Here is a 17,418-nt window from a genome sequence, read left to right on the forward strand (position 1 = left end):
CATAGAGTAAGAAGAAAGATTATGATTTCCCCTTTTAAATTCTCCTATTTACAGCCTTTACTGATAACTATTATGATAGCTACCTTGGGGGACATATTAAATGGTGACCTAGCCATTGCTTCTCAAGGTTGTTTTACAAAAAGGGATTAGCTATTAAGAAAACCGACATCATGCTACTTCAATTTTAAAATGTTGGTATCTGAGTCATTAAAAAGAGAAACCAATTCTATATCAGCCAATGTTTTAGAGAATTAAACTATAACCAGTACAGTCAACCTAGAAACATTAAAAAAAATATACATATATACCTCTACCTCTCTCTCTCTCTCTACCCCTCTCTCTCTCTCTCTCTCTCTCTCTCTCTCTCTCTCTATATATATATATATATATATATATATATATGTATGTTTTAAGCCCAGCCAGTGTGTTCAGTGGTTGAGCATTGACCTATGAGCCAGGAGGTTGAGGTTCGATTCCCAGTCAAGGCACATGCCCTGGTTGTGGGCTCGATCCCCAGTGTGGGGCCTGCAGGAGGCAGCTGATCAGTGATTTTCTCATTACTGATGTTTCTGTCTCTCTTTCTCGCTCTCTTCCTCTATGAAATCAATAAAAATATATTTAAATGTTTGTTTTTACTGATTTTAGAGAGGGAGAGAGAGAAACATCAAAGTGAGAGAGAAATACTGATCAGCTGCCTCCTGCACGTCCTTCACTGGGACAGAACCCCAGCATGTGCCCAGATAGGGAATCAGACCTTTTGGCATATGGGAGGACACTCAACTGAGCTACACTGGCCAGGGCAACCTAAGGAACATGTTTAGTTGTATTCCGTTGTAACTCTAAAGGTTCCACTCCAGTAAGCTGATGGAAGGGATTACTGAATTTGGACGAGATGATTTAAAGCAGTGCTAATTAAAGGGTGATCTAGAATACAACACATCTCCAACTCATCGGACATAAAGAAATTAATAACAATATACCGAGTACAACTTAATTAAGTCACTCCTCATAAATAAAACTTTGTATATGCAAAATATATAAACAGACCTCAATATCTAAGTGGCTATTAAATTTAACCAAGGTGAGTATGCTGACCAGAAATAATGTTTCCCTGTTAAGTCTGGGCAAGTTCCAAAGCCAGAGAACCAGTCTTCAATAAAAAGGAAATGTCCAGCTTCTGATTTAATCCTTCCTTCCAATACTCTATGAAGAGACCTGCTATATCTCAATTACCCTTTAAGCAAGGTTTTCAGATTCATTCTTTGACAAGCTGACTTTGAAACCACTGAAAACAAACACATGACTCTTTCCAAACACTAATTCCGTAATTCACTTGTGATTTTCATTCTTGCCAACCAGATTTGGAGATTCCAAAGGGAGAAGGGGAGGGAGAAGAGAAGGACGAAGGGAAGAAAAACGGATTCATTTAAGAATTTAAATTATTTAATCTTTTTTATTACTTGACCTACCATTAAGACAATCTATAACAAAAAGAATAGAGTATATTAGCACACACAGTATAATCAGACTAGTAACCAGGAAACAATACAAAATGGTCCTTTGGCCATCTATACTTTCTAGAGCAATAGATCTGAGAAATTCACTTACCAAGTCCAGAAATGATGACTTCTAAAGTTTTGATTATCAACTAAGACAAACTATGCCATCGTGATATCTCACATAGACTCAGATTGCACAAAGATAAAGCTTTAAATGTGTTAATTTTTAAATTTAGACTTAAAATTTCTTAGATTAAAAACTACAAAAGGGAGTAAACAGCAAGCCAAATTATTTAAGAGCAAAATTCATTTAGGAAGCATTATATGTGAACATGATTATTATATACAGATATGAAACTGCAATTTATGGCATTCTAAATAATTCACTGAAGTACAGTTTTGGCATTTAAACAAAGATCAAATCAAGCTTTACGCTAATAAGAATGTAATTTTTATTTTTAATTTTTTAAATATAAAAGGTAGCTAAACACAACATATAGATCAGAAACCCTCACTTAATACAGATTTTGAAACATAAAAAAATTTATAAGGTGGCTTTCTATCCCACACTAAAAGGTAAATAAAACCTCTTTCCCAGATTTATACTTCAAACTTAGTAACAACCTAAAAACTGCTCAAATCTATCAAAAAAAATCTACCATGACCAATTTGCCTTTTAAATGGCCTGGGAAAGGGTAGGAGAAAGGATTAGTAATCAGAGCCAGTTGCATACAAATGGAAAAATGCTTGCAGTCACTCCCAAGTATAACCCTACATTACATATAAATCACGATGAAAATAAAAGTGCCCACATTACAGAACTGTGAGATTTTGTTTAAAAAAATAACATAAAAAAAATAAACTGTTGGGTATCAATGGTGCACATGGAATAATGTAACACATAAAGTTGATAAGGCTGGAAAATACTGAAACACAGTTAAGACGCAAAACACAAGCTTACTTTAAAAGAACAAAACATCTGCCAGAGAATAAAGCTAGATAGGAAAGCAGAACTTTTCAGCAGGACGGCCTTTGAGACCAATTTGCAACAACACAGGCACACCCCACCCCACCCCACCCCCCATAAATTCTAGTTGATGTAAAAAGGAGGGGAAAACGTCAAACCAAAGTAAAAAACTTCTCCCCAAAATCTCTTGCCCCAGTGAATTTAGTGGGGCAAAGTTCCCAACAATGAACTCTCCACCTGGCATTTCTTCTTTTAGCAACATCACCTCCGTCTTTGTTATGACTTTTGCTCCATATATTCTATCTATTCCCAGCAAATCCAATCTCCTGGAATCAACTGAAAGATGTACACTAACCAAAAGCTCTAAGTCAACAACCAAGAGTGGAGACCTGGAATTCTCATTCTCAATTCAGCATCTCATGATCAACATTTGGCACTAGCTGGATCAATAAAGGTCTATTCAGAATTTCTGAGCTGAGGCAGATGTAGTTAAATCATAATTAGTATTTGCAGCCTATGATTTAGTTTCAAACTCAAAAGGGAGGTATGAATAGCTACACCTAAATGTATTTCAGAACTGGAGAGGAAACAATAACAAGATACAATCAATACCAGGCAAATTCGCTTGACAAACATAAATTCTGGTTAAGAGGAAGAAGAAAACATAACAGATCATATCCATCTGATAACTAGAAAAAAATGGGTATTTTCCCACCCTTAATCTAGTTTAAACACAGGCAGATATCTTTCTAAGATTTTTTCTATATCAGTTTTCCTAATCCTTAGAGCTTAATGAGAAATCATTTATTCTATAAAGAAATACAGCATAAATGGCCACAGTCTAAAATATGCTTATGATAATTAGAAAATTATATCACTTAAAAAAACATCTTGCACTGTTACAACATTACTCTATGGTAATTATTTGGTGCAGGGATCTGCCCTCACCAAAAAGCATGGCACGTATTGCCAGATGGAATACTAACACTGCACAAAGAGAAGCAGTAACAGCAAAGTCTCCATAGAACTCTCTATTTATTTAACTGTGTAGGAGCATTCAGTTAATGCTCCAAATTAAAAACAGTGCAATAAAAGCAACTTTAATATAAACCGACAAGAAGCTGCAATGCCAGTGGCCACAGGTGCTGCCAATAGGGAAAATAAAGCCGTGTGCGAGTGAGGCATGGACTGGGGAGGTGGGAAGGGAGGCACAGGAGGCAGATTTCAGACAGACAGTGACACGAAACTATTGTACTGCTGGATGTTCCGTTTGAGGATATCTGAGCACGGGCCAAGAACACGTTCAAATCTAGGTCGGTCCAGCTTAACGCACTTCAAAGGGCCACGAGCCACCACCGTGGCAGCTCGGGGACGGTTCATCAGTAGTGCTATTTCACCTGGAGAGGGAGAAAGAGGAGTAAGAGGAGGCTAACTTCTATGAGGAACATTTCCTTAGATGTGCACTTCTGAGAAAGGAAACAAATATGTATTTCTCTTAATAACTTAGTACAGGCCACATCAAATCTGTACTTAAAAAACAACTGATCGGCCCAGCCGGCATGGCCAGTGGTTGAGCATTGACCTATGAACCAAGATGTCATGGTTCGATTCCTGGTCAGGGCACATGGGTTGTGGGCTCGATCCACAGTGTGGGGTGTGCAGGAGGCAGCCAACCAATGATTCTCTCTCATCATTGATGTTTCTTTCTCCCTCTCCCTTCCTCTCTGAAATTAATAAATATATATTTTTAAAAAGTATTTTTTAAAAAACCAACTGAACAATGAGACAATCAATAACTTACTTATTAACTGAGTAAAGGTCAAAATCTCACACTAGTTCTCTGAGAGGCAAAAAAAGATTGCAATCTATATATATATAAAAGCCTAAGTGACCATTTGACTGGTAACTATGATGTGCACTGACCACCAGGGGGCAGACGCTCAACTCACAGGCATGGAAACATGGAACAGACTGATGAGTCTCAAAGGGAAGGGGAGAGGGCGGGAAGAGATTAACCAAAAATCTTATATGCATACTAGAAGCACGGTGGGGTCCCTCGGCCTGGCCTGTGGGGACCGGGCTAAAACCGGCAGTCCGACATCCCCCAAGGGTTCCTGGATTGTGAGAGGCCACAGGCCGGGACGAGGGACCCCACCTGTGCACAAATCCGTGCATGGGGCCTCTAGTTAAAGAATAAAATTCCTGGGTATCGGCACCAAATCTCCCCCTCTCCCCACAAAAAGAATAAAAAAATTAAATTCAGGAGAATAAAAGACAAATTATGAGACCACGATATTGCACTTAAAGAATCGATATTATTTACTATGAGGAAATCTACATACCAAAATAATCAGAAGGCCCCAATCTTCCCACTTCAACGAACTCTTCGTTTTCTGATCTACGCTGTAGCACAGCGGCTGACCCCTGTAATAAAATCACCAAGAAGCAAAACAAATATTTTCAAATTTAGGGTGACATTTTTTAAAAAATTTTGTTTTATTGCTTAAAGTATTACAAAGAGTATTACATATGTCTCCTTTTTTTTCCCCCTTGACATTCCCCCGGACTCCCCTACTCCCAGGTGACATTTTTATATACTATGCAATTTTAGCTACTCTGAAAAAAAAAATTTCATGGCTATTTAAAATCCTGTGTGTTCGTATGACAAAAGCTGACTGAACAGAGTAACTGCATGAGCTTAATTCCTATTTACCCAGCAGCCCCTGATAGGGGGCCCTTCTCATCAAGCTAAGGTGCTTGGGTAACTTGAACGGTTCACACAGATTAGTAAACTACGGGAGGCAGGAAGGGGGTGATCTAAGCTTGCTACCTGTTTTTATAGGTAAATTTCATAGGAACAATACACCGATTTACTTATAGTGTCTGCGGCTGCTCCTGCACTATGGCGATGGAAACTCTAGGGCTCACAGAGCCTAACTTACTTAACTGGCCCTGTACAGAGAGTCCCTTGATCCCCCTCACCACACCCCCAGGTTAAATAAAACCAGTTAGCATCTACTGAGCCACATTCATAGAAAATACACTTTTTGGATCTACTTGTCAGTGGAGAGTATCTGCTGTAAGTTCCCATGGGTTGTGAAGCTATAAAACATAGTAACTTTTAGAAGTTAAACCCTTGCCTTTGATCTTTGGTTGCCAAATGGACCAAACACATAATTTTATTTATTTATTTATTTTTTAATATATATTTTGTTTTATTGCTTAAAGTATTACAAAGAGTATTACATATGTCTCCTTTTTTTCCCCCCTTGACATTCCCCCGGCCTCCCCCCAACACACAATTTTAACAAAGATGGTGCAGAATCATTATAGTTGGCTATGCTGATAGCTTGTTTGGCCTGCATAAGGGGGGTTAATTTCAGCAGGCCAGAATTGGGCAATTACTTCATGAAGAGCCCTTCCAGAATTCTGACTCAAACACATTTAAAATGTGGTGGTCTGACAGAAAAACGAACAACTGCATTCCAAGATGAAAGGCAATTTTTAAATAAAACTGTCAGATATTCTTTAAACCTAAGGGTGTAAATAAGAATTAACCCTTTTTTTCTCTTATAGTGTACAACTTCTAAAAGTATCAAATGCAAAGTCCTTTACCTCTAAGATAATGAAGAACTCATCCCCTGGTTCTCCCTGCACCACAATCTTCTGCCCATCTTCAAACTGGACTGGTTCCAATGCATCAGCTACTGTGAGGCGTTCCCACTTGTCCAAGGATTCTGAAAAGTAAGAATTACAAGAATTTCTCATAATTCAGTATTGTTAAAAACTTCAAAACAAAAAGTATAAAGAGAATCAACCACATAGCCATGCCCATTCAACACTCGGTGAGTGTCTCACATGAAACATGGTGCCTGTCTTCAATTACCTCTAGTCTCAGCAAGATCCTCCGATTACTCATAGATAACCCTTAGGTCTTTACTTCAGCAGCCCCAGTGACCAGGTTAATTTAGACCAAATGCACCCAATGGTAAAGGAATTGAAAATGTAATCATTATGTATTCCTAAAGACTGCCATCACCCAAAAGTAATATGGAGTGTCACCATCCATATTATTCCAGAGGTTTATAGAAGTCATTTATCTATTTAAATCCTCAGTTGAATTAACTTATCAAACTAACAAGAAGTAGAAAATAGTTTGACCTTTGGAACAAAAGTTAACACCCAAGACACTAAGCAAATGTAATCATTTCAGAGAAAGGAAAAATACGGTGGTGGGAGGGTGGAAATCAATTCACTATAACAAAACAATGGCAGAAGGCATCCTACCTTATAAAAACTGTCATTTACCCTCTCAATGGTTGTAGCAACACATAGACATACCTCCAGAATTTCAACAAAACTTGCAGCATTTTTTTCAGAGAAAGAATATAACACCTCATCTTTCTACAGGAGAAATACATTTTTGAAAATCTTTCCTTAACCAATAAACTCACTGATGGAGCAACAGAGACAGACGTCACAGGAGGAACAAGTGTAAATGTCCAGAGTCAGGAAGAGGACACTCAGCCCTTCTGTCTCTCCAGGAGAAGGGAGTAGCACATATTCCAGAAAGCTTCTCCCAGCTCCAATCTTTTCTAAGGTTTGTCATATACTAGCAAGTTAAGCAAACTTTAAAATTTCTTCTGGGTACACTTTAACTCTGTATTCCATGTGTTTTATGTTACTATTAGTAAAAACAGAATTGATAACTATAATTTTTATGAAATACAATAGATTCTGCTTAAGAATAGCTAACACTTCAACTTAATAATTCTCTATGCCATCTTCCAAAACTCACCTAAAATAGACACTTTACTAAGAAACTCCTCATACATCTTCCGCTTTCTCAGAGTGCTTCCCTATAAAAAACACACACACATACACAAAAACAAAAAACATCATGTCAAAAAATGTGAAATTATCAAATAATGCTGTGGAAGAATAAATACTAAGTTTCAAGTAAATTAAGAGAGAGAGAGAGAAAAGTCACAGCTTGCTGCTGCTGCTTCTTGATACATGATTATTTTTCTTCATGTGACTATAGCTGAATATATTTCCAGCTCAGGGTTGTTCCCCATAACTCCAATCCTCCACGGAAGGAAAAAAAAATAAAACTGCTACCACTTACAGCCCTCTCCCCGCCCCCCAAAAGTGCCAAATTGTCTTATCTGCAACGTTTGTTAAATATATATAGGGAGGAAAAAATGGAACAACACAGTACCCTACAATAAACATTCCTTACACAATTGCCTTGGCAATTTATATGCTTATAAAGATTGATATACACACATCTATACCCCAAATACAGAAAATTTTCAAAGTACATCTAACTGCATATTGTCAAATAGCCAGATAGGCTCTGCACAAATTTAGAAAACCATTCAAGGTGACTAATGCCGTCATCTGGGACTTAAACATCCAAAGCTACTCTATTAATTTGCCACAAAGTTCTCAAAAAGTCCGACTACATCATCAGAATGTTCCAAAGGTTTTGTTATTTTGTTTATTCCTTTAGTGAGAGGGAACATGACATTTTCATTACCGATAACCCACTTTCAGTTTAGGGAGCTGATTCCTTCTGAATAGCCTTAAAGAACTTTATGCACTTAGAAGCAGCAGCTCTCAGACTATCTATGACGTGTAAAGAGTGGGCAAGTGAAGATGTGCCTATCAGCAAGTGGAGAGAATTACAAAGGTAAGCTGACCATTTCATATACACTACATTGTTCCCCATGTTATTCCTGGTCAAACTTTTGTTCTAAAAGATGACTGTCTCAAATGGTACAATGAATAGTGCTAAACTGGGCTCAATGCAAAGCACTCAATCATTAAAAGTGATATTCTCATTTTAATTTGGTGATATTACTCAATTTAAACATTAGTTACATGGACAGGTAGTCTAAATCACATTTCAAAAACCATTGTCTTACCATAAGGATTCTTCTATAGCTGTCTCGGTCAATACCCCACAATTTCACATTTGTCTTAGCTTTGACAGTGGCTGCTCGAGGTGTTCCATAAATCAAAGCAAGTTCTCCAAAGCTTCCTCCTTCCCCAACACTGGTTGCCCATTCATTGTTGACATAGACCTAAAATGCAAATGGCAACTGCTTTTTTCCTAAATACGCAAATATCTAAGTATTAAAAACAGGCAAACCCTTTTTAGGGGTCAGAATCCTGAACTTGTTTTAAAATAGAATATACTATGTTTTCAATACATAGCAGAGCAAAATACTTGACTTCTGACAATGAGTTCAGTTCAGAGTGTCTGATTTACCTGGTTTAATCATCTGATAAGAAAAAAGTACTCACTCAACTGATGATCAGGGCAGAAAGATGAAGCAAGCATTAATAAAAACCATACACATTTACAGAGTACTGTGCTGAGCACTGTGCTAATAAGCATTTCACTTGCATAAGGCACTGAGTTTTCTAATAATCCTGAGAACAATGCCATTAGTACCTCATTTCATTTATTAACAAAACTTACAGAATCAAAAAAGTTGTACCAAGTCTCATAACTAATGACGGGGTCTAGAGTCTCCCTTACACTGTCTTACTCCACAGCACACATGCACGACTTAACCATTACTCCAGCAAAAGTTCTGAACTGCACGTCTACCTAAAGAAAATTATCTTTAAAAAGTTTGTGTCATTAAAATATTTGGCAAAAGTACTGATGGAATTAACATACAAAGGCTGAAACAGCCCTTCAGAAACTCTTAGAAGCAATATATATCAATACACTGACTTTTAAAATTATCAACATATTTTTGCTCTTATTAAATCTTACATCCATCTCTCCTTGATCAATCACATAGAAGTTATCCCCTTCATCACCTAAAGGAGAGGAGAGTAAAAAAGTTAGAAGCATTTTACAAATTAAAGAAACACAAAAGAAACTATGAAATTAATGTGAAATAAACTTTTTTCCAGTTCTACTATGAGAGAAGAGAGTGTGTTATAAATTAACACAATCTTTCAAGGGAAAAAAGTCCAGTAACATATTTTAAAAATCATAAAATTGATCAAATTTTCAGTCATCTCATGATGAAAAATACCTCTGAAAAATAACTTCAAAATCAGCCATTGTGTGTGTGCAAAAATATTAACTGCCTATTATCTATAACAACATAAGAACCCAAATAAGTAATAAAATATCAGGCTGTCAAAAATAGGAAAATATATGGATCATAAAGACCCACAAAGATATCAAGAGTACATAAGAAAGAATAGATCCATGTTAGTATATGTGGGCAAAAAGGTAAGAATCATTAGAAGGTATAAAACCTCATAAATAGAGAACTACATGATGGAGAAAATAGTCATGCTTATTTCCTACTTTATTTTATATGTGATTAATAATATGAAAGATAGCCCTAACTAGTTTGGCTCAGTGCACAGAGCATCAGTCTGCAGACTGAAAGGTCCCAGGTTCGATTCCGGTCAAGGGCATGTACCTTGGTTGTGGGCACATCCCCAGTAGGGGTTGTGCAGGAGGCAGCTGATTGATGTTTCTTTCTCATCGATGTTTCTAACTCTCTATCCCTCTCCCTTCCTCTCTGTAAAAAATAAAAAATTATATATATATATATATATGTATATATATAAAGAGATGTTTAAAAAAATATGAAGGATATGAGATTCTGAAATTCCATACATCCAAAATAAAAAATGCAGGAATTTCCTTTAACAGTTATTATAAACAAAATTGTATCAGATGGTAGGGAAATATTAATCCCTTAGGGAAAGTGTGCCTTTTAGCTGAGTCATTTTTAATTTTCAAAAGAAATAAAAAAGTTCAGTAGTTTAACAAAAGGAAACTGGTAGGTTGAAAGAGAAAAACAAACTTCAGTATTAAAAATCCTACAATCTGGTCTCCTCCCAGAATAACACTGCATGCCACAAAAGCAGAGCCCTTACCTTGCTGAATAACAGTCTCTCCAGCAATAAAGGAAAGTGGAAACATGGCATCAAAAATGTCACTGCAAGGGACAGAAGGCCTCGTGTTACATTTCATGCACCTCTTCTGTGGATTTCAAGCATTAACCTTAAAATTCAAGCTCCTAGATGTTCAGCAGGGATTGTCATCAAGTGAGTAATGAACATTAAAATGTGCAACGATGATGAGACTAGTTTGGGACTACAGCTATACAGGAAAAGAGCATATAACAAAGAATCTGTACCTACCTTCTCTCATTATCATCAAGATGTGAAAACAGCACATTTTTTTCAATGGCCTTGGCTAACGCAGCCATTGTCTTATAATCTTTTGGAATAACCTAGAATAGAAGGTCAAATGATGATTGCATAAACCAAAAACATTTCATGCTTGCAACCTCCATGTCAAGTAAATGACAAGCTACATGATGGTATTGAAACAAGACTGCTTTACGTATTTTCAACATAACCCACATATACCACCTTTGATCCACAAAGTACTCAACAAATACTGACTAATTAATCCCCTTGCTTATAGCCAGACCTGTATTTAAAAGCTGGTATTTGGTTCTCAGTCAGCAACTAAAGAAACAAACTAAAAAACACCTTGACCAAGATCATTATTCTAAGGCAAAGTGAACATTTTATGATAGTCATTTTTTAAATTGTGATCATGTGCCATTAGTTCCACAAGCCTCTTGGCAGAACGATTCTCCTCCCTCTTCAAGCTAATAGCATAACCTGAAATGGCGGGTGGGTTCTAAGGAAGAACCAATCAGGATGATGCTTATAGGATATAAGGTTAAAAGCCACAACATAAATTACAGGATTCCAAAAAAATTGACACCGTGATTCAAGAGAAAAAGGAGTACTGCCTCCTTCTACTGCAAAACATCATGGAAAAGAAAACACCCCAAAATGAAATTATTCACTGTTCAGTAATCACTTAGTTATTTTCTCTGATGGCACTGACATCACAGAAATTTGTCCCTCAGTACCCAAGAACAACTCAGGATGGAGCCTGTGTTTTACTATTCAAAATCATGAATGCATTCATCTAAGAAACTAGAAGATTACCACGTGGATCCCAAAAACATTGCCCCAAATGTTTAGACATCAAAGCTACCTTTCTAACATATGATGCAGCATCTTCCTCTGTGTAGACTTCAGCGCTGATAGCACCTCGTCGCCTCCGGCCTTTAACCACTGGGTTGGGTGGAGGAGGAGAGATTTCATCCTCTCTCGAATCTCCACGAGTGCTTGCTTTCTGCAGATTCTGAATCTGTTTGGCCTCCTCCTGAAAAAAAATTTATACATTTACAAAGGAGATCTTTCAGGATGTAAAGTTGATGTTCTTGTATTTCAATAAGTCACCTCAAATCTCTTCCTCTAACACCAATGTAAAAGTAAGGGGAAAAGCGAATTCCAAATGGGGAAAAATGGAGTTGAGTTTGAAAAGAAATATTCTGAAACAAGGACTGTTTCTCAGATGATAATAGATGCCATCTTATAATGAACAAAAGTCATCAGTATAAGGACACATAACATGCAAGTAAAAAATTAGATACTTATTATAATAACACTAGAGGCCCTGTGCACGAATTCGTGCACTGGTGGGGGGGTCCCTCAGCCTGGCCTAAGGGGATCGGGCTGTAACAGGCTCTTTAACCTCCCCTGAGGGGTCTCGGATTGTGAGAGGGCGGTTCTTGGGTGACACACCCTGAAATCGGGCTCCCTCCTCCCTGGTTCCGGATGCGTCACCAGAGAACTGCCACTGCCAAGTGACCTCAGTTGGGCAGCTCCTGTGTTGAGCGTCTGCCCCCTGGTGGTCAGTGCATGTCATAGCTATTGGCCAGTTGCTTTAAGCTTTTATATATATATAGATTGACAACAAGGATTGTAACACACACAACAGCAAAAAACTGCAAAACAAAATCCTGAGGAATTAGGTTTTTAGTATGCTGCTGCAGATAGCATGAGACCCCTCCTTCCCCCCAAAATAGAATGTATTCAGGCACTGCAAAGTGATTCAAGAATGTTTAGATTACTGGGTTACTTCCTTCATTCAATAAGCATTCGCTAAATCTGCATGCCAAGTCTACGATAGGAAATATAAAAACCAATGGAGGAGGGTCCTGAGCCCATGGAATTCATTTCTAATTGGAGTCTCAAAAAAAACAAATAATGAAATTATGTGATGATGGTAACCAAGAATTTAAATTAGATCAATATTTCTCCCAGCAGAGCTATAAGCATTCTTTATTATCAGTGTTTACACTTGTAGTTAAATTTTAAAAACGTTTACCTGCTTTTAAGAACATCTTGCTAAACTAATTGACATTAAAAATTGAAATGAACTATTTAACATTCTTATTTCTCAAATCTAGAGCCTTAAAAAGAAATTCCTCAGGCTTGCAACAAAGAATGAGTTTATTATGCCTGATACAAACTAAGAATGAAAACACAAGAATGTGTTATCCACTACTTTCTCATTTGACTCATTCTCCATCATTTTTCTAAACCACCTTTCAAATTCAAAATGAAGTTATTAGCATTTATGAATTATTTCAGAAAAGTTTTTGATAAAAATGAAATTGAGGTGGATGCCTATTTTTTCCCCTCTTGCATGGTACTCAGCCCTGACTTTGGCATCAAGCCCATATACACGCAGCAAAACATCCAGAACAGTAACCATCAAGATATTAATGTTAGTTTCTATTAACAGAATCATGCCTGATTTTTACTTTTTTTTTTTTTTTTTGAGGAACAGAGGTTTGCTTTATTTTTCTCCTTTGTCTGGATTTTCTAATTTTCAATTAAGAAAACACAATAGGAAAAACATATCACAAAAATAGATTTAATACATTTGTATGTTTGATTACAAATGCATGTACTTCTTGACTAAATAATCCATTCTATTTCTAAAAATTTATTATAAGATATGCATATATGTGAAATGACATATAAACAAAGTTACTCCTTGTATCGTTTTTAGTAGTAAAACACTGGAAACAACCAAAATGGTCATTAATGGAATGATTTTAAATAAATTATACTATATCTATGCAGGGAATTGCCATGCATGCATTTGAAAATAAGAAACTCTTTTACATATGAATTTGCCTATAAATGCCCATAGGCCAATGAAACAGTGGTTGCATTCAAGGAAGACAACAAAGAGAAGACTTATTGTTATACCCTTTTGTACCTGCAGAATTTGGAACCATATACAAATATGTAACTAATTTTTTAAAAAAATACATTTTTAGAAAATTCACTTCCCTTTTCATTCTGGTGACTGCAATAATCAGTAAGGTTTTCTGATTCCTTATTAATACAGAACTATAAAACTCAAGTCTCCCCAAAGTTTAAAGAGTATAAATGAAAACACAAATTCCATCACCTAAATTTGTCATTGGAATTTCACAGAAATTTCACAAATAACATATCATTTGGAACTGTATTCTAACTGAATTTTTAAGATTATTTTGAAGATAATTTCTTTTAAAATCTTCACCCGAGGAAATTTTTCCATTGATTTTTAGGGAAGTGAATAGAGGGAAAGACAGAGAGAAATACTGAAGTGAGAGAAACACACACAGGTTGGTTGCTTTTTTTTTTTTTTTTTAAATATATTTTATTGATTTTTTACAGAGAGGAAGGAAGAGGGATAGAGAGTTAGAAACATCGATGAGAGAGAAACATCGATCAGCTGCCTCCTGCACACTCCCTACTGGAGAGAAACACACACAGGTTGGTTGCTTCTTGCATGAGCCCAGGGCCCAGGAGGAGCCCACAACCTAGGTACATTCCCTTGACCGGAACCAATCCCAGGACCCTTCAGTCCACAGGCCGACGCTCTATCCACTAAGCCAAACTGGCTAGGGCAGCATTTTGATTTTAACAATGTTGCATAGATTCTCATCTTTACAGCAATCAGATATAACCTAATCTTGATGACTCAGAGCCATTATCAATGTCGATTTCTAATTATCCTTGTTCTTGCTGTTGTCATTCTGTCAGTCTCTTTTCACTTCATATATTAAAACAACCCACCCCCTACCCCCTAAACCCTCCCAGACTACTTACTGGTTAATAGCAATACATTCTACTTTTTTATGTTCAGGCTAGAGGCCTGGTGCATGAAATTCATGCATTGGGGGGGGCGGGGGGGGGGGGGGAGTCCCCTCAGCCCAGCCTGCACCCTCTCGCAGTATGGGAGCCCTCAGGAAGGGTCCTGACACTGTCACTGCACTGGCCAGCCATGAGCCTGCCAGCTGTGAGCCTGGCTCAGGGTTTTTGACTGCGCAGCTCCCCCTGTCGGAGCGCACTGACCACCAGGGGCAGCTCCTGCGTTGAGCGCTGCCCCCTGGTGGTCAGTGTGCATCATAGCGACCGGTAGTCCTGCAATTTGGTCGATTTGCATATTGGCCTTTTATTATATAGGATAGGATTCTGTCCTGACCACTTAGTGTTTTTAACAATTATTTGTTCCCTCCCTTTCCTTACGTCTATTCTTACCTGTAGGTAAAATTACCACCCCACTGACTTGGGGCTTGACCTTATGACTTGCTTTGACCCTGGACCGTAAGTGGACATGCCCTACCATGCCCACTTGTGTGGTCTGACTCTGCCCCATTGAACTTCTGTCCCCTTTCTGCCTTGAGAAGGGCTTGCTCTAACAGTGGCTGCTCTTTCCACTCAGCCCCAGAGTTAAGACATGTGGAGACAAGACAAGATGTGCTGAGCTCAGAAGAGCTGCATATGATTGAGAAATAAGAAAGGTCTTTTGTATAAACTACTGAAATTTGAGGATTATATGCTGCTGTAACAATAACTATTACACTGTACAATCATAACCAAGTTACTTAATCACTCTTAGTTTTATCTGCAACCTCTGTAAATCGGTGATAATCACCTAACTCACAAATTTGAAATGAGTGTGTATGTAGAGTGTTTCACATAGTATTTGGCACATACACTCAATGGTCGCAGCTATTAAATTCTTCTAATCTATCAGATAGGCAAAGTTCTAATATATGCATAAAAAGGGACTTGAATTCCAGACTAAGGTCTAAAGTAAAACACAGCAGCTTTCAATAACGCTGTGAGAGCCTGGCTGGCATGGCTTAGTGGTTGAGCATCGACCTATGAACCAGGAGGTCACGGTTTCAATTCCTGGTCAGGGCATATGTACCCCAGTTGCAGGCTCAATCCCCAGTGTGCGCATGCAGGAGGCAGCCAATCAATGAATCTCATCACTGATGTTTCTTGCTCTCTCTCCCTTCCTTTCTGAAATCAATTAAAAATATATTAAAATTAAAAATAAAATAAACGCTGTGAAAGTTTTTGGTGCACTGAATAGTTGAGGATACCAGAAACATGACCCTTGGTTAACACAAGGAAGGAGGTGAGAAGAATGTTGAATGTATTTTCAGACATCTAAAACTAACACCTAATGTGCAGAACAACTGACCTATTAAAAAACTGAAAATCTACTTACTCAAAAGCCCTGGCTAAAGAAATGTATGCAAGTGAACAAAGACCCTTGCAGTATAGAAAAGTTTGTTAAGCTGTGACCTTCAGTAAGAGGTAAAGAAGCCAACACACATTAAATCTAAAAATCCCACCTGCAAAGAAGCTAATAATGATTTCTTGCCTTCCCCTTTGATAGTGCTTAATCAGTGCTATTCAAGTACAGGCTTTGAAACTAGCACTGTACATTCAACACTCCCTGTAAAAAGACACACAGTGTCTCACCAACTTCATCCCCTTATTGGATGGTTTCTATTGATACACAAAGAGAAGAGGAATCACGTTACAGTGACCCATTTCAGAACCAGATCTCTAGGAACGCACTTTATCGCAAAATGAAAAGCCCACAACAGCCTGGCTCTAAAGTATCTCACTATTTGGACAGAGCTTAAAGAGAAAATCATGCCCTGGCTGGGTGGCTTATTTGGTTGAAGCATCATCCTGTACACCAAAAGGTTGGTCGGGGTAAGTACAGGAGGCAGTTGATTGAGGTTTCTCTCTCACACTGATCTCTCTTTCTCGCTCTCTCAAAAAATAAAAAATAAAATAAACATATCCTCAGGTGAGGATTTAAAACACACACACACACACACACACACACACACACAAAATAAAAACCCCACAGACTTTCTACTACAATTCCAAGACAGCAAGGCTACATTCACAGGGACTGGTTATTTGTTGTTATTGTTAATTATTCTAATTACGGTACTAAACAGCAATTTTAACAGCTTTTCAAGAAAACAGTAGAAAATGCCAATCACTGAGCCACTGAAACAATTTTTAAAACCTTATTTTACTTCATAAGTTACTGATTAACTGTCCGAATCAATGGGATTTATCATACATATTTCCATTATACAGTTAGATAATGATCATATACCTAAGATACCCTTCTTAACTGGATCATAATCATTATGAACCTTATCAAAACTTCAATACGTGTAATAAGACCTGTAAATTTATCTCACAAATTTACAGAAGCAATTCAAACTACTCAAAACATTTAGGGATCCAGACTTTCTCATTCATCATTTCTTGAGGGAATAATTAAAGCATGGTCTTTGATGCAAAATTACCATTTTGCTTAGAAAAACATATACATATGCTTTGGGCACACTGATATACACACAGTGAGGATAAAAAAACAGAAAAACTGTTTTTTGTTTTTTTTTGTTTTTAAGAGGAAACGAGTCCTGACCAGAGGTCTGTAAAGAAAGTATAATCTTGGCAATCATTACCCTTGATCTCGGCTCTACAGTCAATTCATCTGAGATATAGTCTATAAAAAAATGAACTGCACTAATCCAGAAGTTCTGATCTATGGGTCACAAACTAGACTCAAATGCTTCATTCATTTGGTTTTAAAAGGTGGGATAAGGCTTATTAAGTTTACTTGCTTTGCTGAGGAGAGAAAAACATTAACTGCTTCCAAGTACCTTCGAATTTCTCATTCCATACACTGGCTATACTACT

At 37.4% G+C, this 17,418-nt stretch overlaps 1 protein-coding gene across 2 annotated transcripts in view; it reads right to left on the reverse strand.

The window, feature by feature from the left end:
- Positions 1-1,433: 1,433 nt before the first annotated feature.
- The window catches only part of PRKAR1A (protein kinase cAMP-dependent type I regulatory subunit alpha), a 19,854-nt gene continuing 3,869 nt past the window's right edge, over positions 1,434-17,418 (reverse strand). For both annotated transcript variants that reach the window (XM_006092413.3, XM_023756930.1), the window contains exons 3-11: positions 11,534-11,704; positions 10,657-10,748; positions 10,390-10,451; positions 9,260-9,306; positions 8,397-8,555; positions 7,265-7,325; positions 6,082-6,203; positions 4,809-4,890; positions 1,434-3,863 (exon numbers count right to left, since the gene is read on the reverse strand). In XM_006092413.3, coding sequence (XP_006092475.1) covers positions 3,691-3,863; positions 4,809-4,890; positions 6,082-6,203; positions 7,265-7,325; positions 8,397-8,555; positions 9,260-9,306; positions 10,390-10,451; positions 10,657-10,748; positions 11,534-11,704 — 969 coding nt within the window. In that variant the 3' untranslated portion in view covers positions 1,434-3,690. The remainder of the gene's footprint in view (positions 3,864-4,808; positions 4,891-6,081; positions 6,204-7,264; positions 7,326-8,396; positions 8,556-9,259; positions 9,307-10,389; positions 10,452-10,656; positions 10,749-11,533; positions 11,705-17,418) is intronic.

The sequence above is a fragment of the Myotis lucifugus genome, unplaced genomic scaffold (genome assembly GCF_000147115.1).
Source record: "Myotis lucifugus unplaced genomic scaffold, Myoluc2.0 scaffold_100, whole genome shotgun sequence".
NCBI classification, from domain to species: Eukaryota; Metazoa; Chordata; class Mammalia; order Chiroptera; family Vespertilionidae; genus Myotis; species Myotis lucifugus.